The 9,277-nt window shown below is 40.7% G+C and overlaps 1 protein-coding gene across 1 annotated transcript; it reads right to left on the bottom strand.

Annotated features, from left to right (window-relative positions):
• Positions 1 to 3,333: 3,333 nt before the first annotated feature.
• Positions 3,334 to 7,537, bottom strand: LOC109464139 (complement factor H-related protein 1-like). The gene is made up of 5 exons (XM_019761078.1): positions 7,501 to 7,537; positions 7,262 to 7,462; positions 5,499 to 5,684; positions 3,985 to 4,170; positions 3,334 to 3,485 (listed from the first exon to the last, which is right to left on the bottom strand). Exons 1-5 carry the CDS (start codon positions 7,535 to 7,537, stop codon positions 3,475 to 3,477), a joined length of 621 nt encoding a protein of 206 aa, XP_019616637.1. The 3' UTR covers positions 3,334 to 3,474.
• Positions 7,538 to 9,277: the final 1,740 nt, after the last annotated feature.

Here is a 9,277-nt window from a genome sequence, read left to right as displayed (position 1 = left end):
TCAAAGGTAGGCATGATGCGCACAGGAGCAGATGTGGCCCTGTTTGGCCCCTTTATCGGCTAAAAGAGTACGTACTTAATATTAAAGGAACATCACCTTGTTTATTTTACAAGTATTGGGTTGTAAATCGGTAATGCATTATGTATTCTTTCCCAGCTCAAGGTAGCGCATACTGGGATTATTATCCAGAACATTTTAGTGAGTTGGTTGCTCAGTGTGACGATGACGAAGAGTGCAAGCGATGGCTGCGGGAACTGGTGAACTATAATATGGATCTGTGTGGCGAGGACGAAGATTGCCGGCGATCAATGCGAGAACAACTGAACGATATTGTGGAACTTTGTCGCGAGGGCGAAGACTGCCTGCGATTCTTCTGAGAACGGCTGAGGATCTGAATGCGTAATTACCCTGACATGACGCCCGGAACCGAGCCGCGAAGAATATTCATAGGTTTAGACAGCGGGCTTAGAATATGCAAGCTTTAAATCAAATACGTGACGTCAAACTCGGAAAGATAAACTTTTTGGAATGCGTTTTGGCGACGACTCATCAGGGGCGGAGCCATTGGTATAGTACTGCGATTGAGATGTTCTAAGAATTTGACGAATGTAGTCCATAGGAAACTATATTTTGTAAGCAAGATAACTCAAGGACGGCTGGATGGATTGGTTTCATACTTAGTGGGTCTGTAGGGTGTGACTACATCTAGAAATGATAAGATTTTTGGCCCTTTAAGGGCTTTCCTTCGTACTGACGCCGGACTTCTGGTCTTGATATCTAGCGATTTGGACTTGCTACAGTCATGAATTTGGAATGGTAGGTAGGTTTTGTGCTTGGAAAGAAGTCACTCGAGTTAAGGCCCCCTAGCAGCTTGTTTTGGAACTGAAGGACAGTTTGTTAAAAAAATATATTCAAGAGAGGATAACTAAAATACCGTTCGACGGCTCGTCATGATTTTGGTATATAGGTAGCTTAAGTCATGCTTGACACAATAGAATTACAATTATGTAAATCAGGATCTAATTTGAATAATTAATGAAGAAATGATGATTTTAAGCATGCTTCACGCACCAGAAATATGTTCTCCTTCCCAGGACTAAAACACAAACACATATGATCACACAAACATACTCACACAAATACAAACAAACAAACAAACAAACACACACACACTAATGTTTCCTGCTGTGCCCAGGACGTATATGTTAAACTATAGCAGATGTTGTGCAGGTGCATGCTCTAAGATAATGTCCCCTTAGTCCACACATCACGATTCTTCCGAATTCAATCAAAACCAAGCGGAATGACGCATTAATAAAATCGCACCGAATTCAGAAAACCCTATTTATATCCCATTTACAAAAATGGTTGAATTATGTGATATGTTTTTTTTTTAATATTTGTAGTGAATGGGCAATTCATAGTGCAAAATGTGTATTCAAATTCATTTGTATGAAATTTATAGGCAATGCTTTGCTACACTATTTGCAATTCTTAGGTCTGCTATGTTACGGCATCTGTATTTTAAATATAGAGTAACTACATATGGTACATAAAAGCCACAATGCTATGGGATAATTTTGCTATAGAATAGACTACAGACATTAAAAGTCAAAGATAGATTTAGTAGTGGTTCTCTATTGTGATTTTATTTGTGGTGAAGGTGGAAACAATCTTACAAGTATTTACTTACGGTGCATCAAATTAGCATGGTAACGAGAGTAGGACGTACTTTTTGTAGCAAGATGTAATTTTGGACGATGGAAATTACAGTGCCCAGGACCTGTTAATCTCTTATTTGACATGATAATGATTAAAATATAAGACTCATTTATTCTGACTTTACTAAACTTATAATAAAGGTGCTTTGTGATATATGTCATTTCTCTGAATGTTTTTTTACATAATATTCAGCACGTATATACCGCACTGCATGGCGGTATGCACTTCGCCAAGGTGCCAAGAAACTGGAAGATGACCTAGTCCATAATGAGACCACAAGAAGGCAAAAAAGACACCATCCTTCTGCAACACCCGCTTTCACCTGCACAACCTGCGGGAAACTCTGCAGGAGTAAAGCTGGGCTGGCCGCACACGGACGAGTCCATCGACGTTGAGCAGAGCGTCTAATATAATATAATTTTAAGGCTCTCAGTGGCCAATATGAGATGCTGTCACATCGGCGCACCAAATCCGTAAGGTGTTTTTGGCACCCTGACAGACAGATTAGCCTAAGAGGCTCGGTGGGCGTCACTCCACCGTATAGGTCGGGAAGTCGTGTAAAGTGCCTTTCCCAAGGGCACAACGTCGGGCCACAGTGAGTATCGAACCCGGGATCTCTTGGTTCCGAGTCCAACGCTCTAACCGTTGCGCCACCGACGTCTGCTAAGACGAAAAGGAGAAGAAGAAGATATATCGTGACTACAATTTTGAAACTTTTTTTTCAGAGACACATATGCTATTTTCTGGTTAATCAAGAATTACTCCCTCCGTCTGGCCTTTTTAATGAGGTGAAGGATATTGTGGAGCAGAGTTCTTTCGTAGCGATAGGAAGACGACAACGATGAGACGGAATTCGACCGGTTTCGGCTTTGTTCAGTCTTTCTCAAGAATGACAGAGATCGGACCACTCCTCATTTTATACTTTTACTGTGTTTCTCTAGTGCAGGACACTCTGCTCCAGTTTAAAATATTTAGGAACAAAGATTACGGTTGTGCCGAGAACTCTAGTATTTCACGATGAGTATTTTATTGCTAAATCGCAAACTAGCCAGCCTAATAACCATTGTCAAATATTCAGAACATTTCCCAGACCAACATACAACTAAGACGGGCTAAAGTTGCGAAGTAGTCTGACCACATTTAGACCTGGTTTACCTTTCCATTCGGATTGTGTGGACTTCGAGTAAAACTTTAGTTAAATTTTACCTCCAAAAACTGTGTGTGTGCGCGTGTGTGTGTGTACGTGTGTGCGCGCGCGCGTGTATGTATGCGTGCGCGTGTCTCTGTGTGTGCGTGTAAATATGTTTTTCAACATGTTTGTTCAACATGATATGCTTGAGATAGACTCAATTACTTAGAAATACATTATTCCATCTAAATACAAACTGCCCTATACTATTTAGAAGCTAGATATTTTTCCATACAGATACAGTGGATGTTATTACTTCATAGTACTATGATAATAATATGATATTATGCTCCAAAAGTAGTACAAAAATTAAATGTCTTCTTTCTTCTAAGTCCTTAATTTTACAAAACGATCTTATCCACCAAATGAAATGAGCCTTTTGTAACAGATATTCCCTTTTCCTTCATTATACAAGAACTGAACAAGACACAGAATGAGTCTTATTCTAAAAACTTCTTAGACATAGATTGGGTGAACTTTAAACAAGAGTGACTAGAGCCGTTGGTATATCTTAGCCATGTGGATCCACAGTGTTTCCAACACTTCACTGTCGCACTGGCGATCTACCAGTATGCTGCAAAATAAAATGCATAAAAGTAAGCTACTTATACAACACTGATAGGTAATTTGCTTTTTGCTACTACAGTCAACTAGAAAGCACATCGATTACTGGTTATTTGCTAAAAAGACGATTTTTAAGATCGACATTAATTCGCCAGCTATTGTAAAAAACCAACGAGTAGAAAAAAAGCAAAGTTAGGTAAAAAAAAACTAGCTTTAGTTAACCCCGTTGTATGCTAAGTGTTAGATAATTCGATAACTCCTTTTTGCATGTGACAGTCTGTGTATACCCTGCAGAACTCTGTTAGTAAACGTTACTTCCTCTTTCGTCTTTAACATCTAACATCAGACCATAAAAACGATCACCAAAATTCTTCGATGAAGGTTATACATCCCGGTAATACGATACGGCAAAGTAACTGCTTTTTGGCGATCACCAAATTGTTAAAATTGTTGATATAATCACATTGTTTTTTTAGTCTTTACATCTGATATAGTTATTGGATACCTACGTGCGACACAGGTCAGCGGTGTCCCAGTCCACACCCCGTTGCGACAGGTCCTGGACCTGCTACCGGTTTGAGGGTAGCCGGAGCGGCAGCCGAAGTGACAAGTCTTCCCGTGAGTGTAGGGCACGTAACAACCGTACATGTAGCTCCAGGTTCGGAGGGGCGGCGCAGAAGAGCAGGACAGGGTCGCTGTGTGTAATAATGGGAAGAAGCAGATTCAGAAGATAAATTTAGTACCTCATAAGCTAAATTTGGCCAGAAACTGGGTCGTTATGGAATGTACAATATGCCCTTTTTACGAATAGACATAAGAGCACGCTCTAGTTCATGCAAAGACATTGAGCAGATCATGCTTTACTTTTCAAGTATTTGTTGAACCTATCAGATATGGGACATTTTTCTCTTCTTCTCTTTTTTTCATACACTTTCTTACACTCTTTTTTTCTTACGCTTTCAGACACATGTATGTCCGGAAATGTTCTTTGTTCACAACCACTTCTTAAACACGAACTGACAATTTTTTTCTTTATTAAAACATTTAGAAACAAAGTGGACAGGATGACGACACACTCAAGCCGAAGCTTATGTTCATGTCGCCATCTAACATTACAAAAATACAAAAGCAAATGCAAAAACAGACATGCAAAGCTTAATAAAAACAGAATAGAATAAATAAGGTTACAATGTGTAAAGTACTCCAGGCAAAACTTAAAAAAATTGATAGGAAAGAATTACTAAAATCTTTCAGTTTCCTTTATAAATGATTGAAAATAAAGTAAAATTGTTAAGTTATTTCGATATGATAGTGATACAGAACCTGTAAGGAATAAATGAACTAAAACATCATCAGAGAGATCATTGAGGTTTATGTCAAATCCTACCAATTTAGCTAAATTGCTAAAAAGGGAGGCACGATATTGTGTATTTTTTAGGGCAGTACAAAAAATAATACTGGCATTTTGATGGCATACTGAAGCTATAGGTGTTACGGGTTTGCTATGCATTAAAAGCTAAAGGTGTTACGCTGTGCACTTACGCTGCGTGTTACTGGTTCACTATGCACTGAAGCTATAGGTGTTACGCTGTGCACTAAAATTATGTTACTGGTTTGCTGTGCACCGAAGAAATAGGCGTTACCGGCTCGCTGTGCACTGAAGCTGCATGTGTATGTAGTACTGATAACCATGGTTGTGACTGAAGGAACTTCCTATTAACTTCTAGATATTTTTATTTTTATTTATTTTTTATTTTATTGAAATAGCAACAATGCAATACACGCGGAACAGAGGCAGCTGTTGCTGGTGTTGTGTCCCGCACATAGAAACAAATACTGGACAGACAATACTCATTTTCACTTGAGTCTAGTGGGGAAAGTCGTGTTAAGTGCCTTTCCCAAGGGCACAAGGTCGGTGGCATGTCAGGACTCGAACCCGGGACCTCTTGATTCCGAGTCCAGCACGCTGCCGTTGCGCCACAAAACCCCACGGTGGATATCATAGTGGGTAGCATGTACATACCTGTATACCTACAGACCAGGTCGGTTCCCACCCAGCTGCCATAACGACAAACTTTAGAGGTGCTACCGAAGACTCGACTGTATCCAGGACGGCACGAGTAGCGACAGACCTCCCCCTGTTCATAACGGGGGTAACAGCCTCTCCTGATGGTGTTCAGCACAGTAGGCGGAGAACGGCAAGTGGTCCCTATATAAAAAGAAAACATGCAATAAGTGACTTTTAAAAGATAGCCAGGGGGCAGAAAAGGGAATATATTTTATGGTGTGAGTGTGCTGAGTGTAATGACGATGTGTGACTAAAAATCCTATCTTTGAAATGTGAATATAGGATCATGAAAAATATGATACGAGGGGTGTTCAAAAAGTTCTCGGCCTCACCTAGAAAATAAAGGTCAAACTACTATTCTTTGGTGTAGCTGTATACTATGACGTCTTACATCACTGCACACACAAATTCAAATTTTTATATTCATTGATAAGCACGTGACGCCCCGTGAAAATGGGGTGGGTGAGGGAAAATCACAAAATGGCCGCAACAGAAGCGTGAGCTCTGATCAAGTATATCGATAAAAAAGGATGTCTCGCAAGGAAGTCCATGAAGACATGGTCAAGACACTTGGTGATGACTCCCCTTCTTATTAAACTATAGAGAAGTGGGTTACTAGCTATAAGCGCGGCAAGGACAGCACAAAAGATGAACTTATGTCAGGATGCCACAAATCAGCACCACGGACAATCCAGTTGAGGCCACTCATCACATGATAGTGAATGACAGATGTTAGACTGACCGACATGTAGCAGGTTCTTTGGCCTGTGTTATGACTCAGTTCACAATGTTTCCTCGGACATCCCGGGGATGAACAAACTGTCTGCATGGTGGGTGCCTCGAATGTTTTCTGAACATCAGAGGTTACACAGGTTGGACATTTCAAGGAACGAATTCAGTCCATCAAGGCAATTTACTCAAACGATTTTTCTCTCAAGATGAAACATGGGTTCACCACTTTCACCCCACATCAAAACAGCAGAGCAAACAATGGATGCAGAATTTTCCCCGGCCCCCCAAGAAGTTTTAGCGAGTTTCGTCCCTTGACAGGGTTTTTGCCTCTGTTTTCTATGTCAGTAAGGAAGTAATCATGATTGACTACATGTGAAGGGGTTAAAGCATCAATGGGGAGTACTATTCAACAGAATTACGACAGTTGAGAACAACGATCAAAGAGAAAAGGAGAGGAAAGCTCCGAGCTGGCGTGATGACAATGCACCTGTCCACACAGCATAGGGGTCAGTGCCAGCAGCAAACGAATTTGGGTTTGCAGTCTAATCCCACCCTTCCAATTCACCTGACCTAGCACCCTTGGACTCCTACCTGTTTCCTAAACTCAATTTCCACTTACGTGGTCAACGTTTTGATGGTAATGATGACGTCATCTATGCGGTATAGGCCAATCTGGGGGGTCCAGATGCAACCTTCTTCCACAAGGGGAAAATAAAGCTGGAACATCACCTGACCAAGTGCATTGCGGTTAGAGAGGACTATATCAAAAAATAGTGTAAAAATTTTACTGCCCTGACGTTTTCTATGTGAGGCCGAGAACTTTTTAAACACCCCTCGTATATATTTGTGTGTAAAGATACTGGTAACATGTTAATATAGATTCCCAGTGGTACATAGTAATTTAGCATAAACATTGACGGTAATAGGGTTGAGCAACTTTAATTTTGCGAACGTTTTGTGCACAGTCGTCATTATAAGATACATACCACCGCCACAGACTAGAGGTGAACCAGTCCAGGCTCCATTACGACAGAATCTGGTTCTGCTGCCGGAGACTATGCCGTACCCCAGCCGGCAAGTATATTCACATTTCGCCCCATGTGGGTATGGTCCTTGTCCATTGCAGTCGGTCCAATGGTTGTTGATTCTGCGCCCAGGTGGACCATTGAGACAGGAGAGCGAAGACCCTGGGAAAAAAAAGAAGCAAATTAGAACGCGAATTTACTTGTCAGCTGAAAAGGAAAGGTAAGACAGGCTGTCATTATAAATGCCTTATGGCCTGGGTTTTTGGATCTAGGTCCTAACAGGACAATCTATCTGTCACCAAAAAATAAAGACCATAGCATGTTCAGGACAAAAGATACAAAAACCGGACGTTCTGCTGCAGTACCAAGGTCATTCACCAGGAGGCCCATATTTGACCTTGACATTCGTCTTCCTAAGACCTACCAGCATACAAAATATCATCACAATCCATAAAGGCGTTATGAAGTTATGCTGGCCGCAAATGTCCGGAAACACAAACACACAGACACACACACACAGACACACAGACGCGCCAAAAACAATACCTTCATTTTTCATGGAGGTAACAAGTTTTTTTGTTTTGTTTTGTAACACAGTTTCCTAAAACAGTTGTAAGTATTTAAAAAAAGAATTTTTAGGGCCATTTTACAAAATTTTAATTTCTCACCTGAAGAGCGGCGTCGACGGCGACGACTCCACCATCCGTCCGACTCCAGAACCAGTGTACATATTAGCAGAACCACGAGTGCGCCGTTAAAAAACCTATAAATAGGGTAGAAAAACCAAACATTATTTCTCATTTCAAATTTTTGGAGGTAGTCAGACTCCAATATTATTTATATATGGTCTCATTAGGTCAACAATGACCATGGTAAAATCCTAATTGATGTATCAGCCCTACAGCTGTGACTGTGGCTGAACAGTCCTATACAGGCGATAACAACGTCTGCCACACAAGGCACAACCGTTACTGTAGGACAGACAGTACTATTAGATCTTGCCATAGGAACACATGCTTAAATGCACTATTTCAACACCTCATGAAAGTACTTGCCCATACTCCAATCTTAAAATTTTTTCTGCACCAGGTAGCAACAAGGGTCTGATTCCCAAAAATAGAAAGGAAACAGGGGGTTGACCATCTCAAATTCCCGCCACAGCTGATGATAGTAAAAAAAACTCAACTTTGATCTACATTTTCCATGGTATCCATCCGCCTGGCCAGACAAGACCTAACCACTCACATCTCTCACTACGCCCACTAAACTGGTGAAATAAACAAAACTTGACCAATGTAGGAAAGTTTTGACCCTACCTGTGCCTTCCAGCCCAAAAATCTCCAAAATGGACCAAAAATTTCAAGAGAAAAAAAGGTTTTCAAAGGTATTAACTAGGCACTACAATCGTGTTCCCATTTTGAGGCCTCTACTGCGCAACGCAAATGTGGTGTCTGCCCTGTAACATGACTTTTAACAGCTCTGTTTAAGGGCTCTTTTCTCCGGTTTCGCTTCTCTAACGCAATGCACCAGGGTGGTCTTTATATTAAGAACAGTAAGTTGTTTGTTTTTAACCAAAAACACACCTGCTGCTAACTGTTTTGAGTTAAAAATATTGACTCCTTTTAGTGACTACCTTATCCTAAGATAACAGTTCCAAACCGAGACCCAGTCCGGCAGTTAAAAAAATGAAATGAAAAAAAAAACTACATTTCTCTAAAATACAGTAAGACACACGAAAAGGGGAAACATTAATCACTCTTTGTTAACATAGTTGTTTATATATAATCAATAAAACAGACGGGCCAAAAGAAAAGTAGCGTTGGCAATTATCAAGCAAGGACGCCTCCCTATAAATTTTAATGTATACAACATCTCACTGAACCAAGTGTTGACGATCCCACAGTTCCGCGGTCCATAATCATAAAAACTACTAGTACGAACACGAAGCTTAGTGACCCTGGATTCAAGGCTACGCAT

This window comes from Branchiostoma belcheri, unplaced genomic scaffold (assembly GCF_001625305.1).
Source record: "Branchiostoma belcheri isolate BF01 breed outbred unplaced genomic scaffold, Haploidv18h27 scaffold133, whole genome shotgun sequence".
NCBI classification, from domain to species: Eukaryota; Metazoa; Chordata; class Leptocardii; order Amphioxiformes; family Branchiostomatidae; genus Branchiostoma; species Branchiostoma belcheri.
This window is presented reverse-complemented; position numbering and strand designations above follow the sequence as displayed.

What these genes read in the sequence shown, in the direction of transcription:
- LOC109464139 (XM_019761078.1), bottom strand. Translation starts at nt 7,537, where the DNA reads ATGACAGCCTGTCTTACCTTTCCTTTTCAGCTGACAA. An exon ending in ACCTCTAGTCTGTGGCGGTG is followed by an intron (nt 5,685 to 7,261) that starts GTATGTATCTTA and finishes CTTTTTATATAG; the next exon opens with GGACCACTTGCCGTTCTCCG. An exon ending in CCTGGTCTGTAGGTATACAG is followed by an intron (nt 4,171 to 5,498) that starts GTATGTACATGC and finishes TATTACACACAG; the next exon opens with CGACCCTGTCCTGCTCTTCT.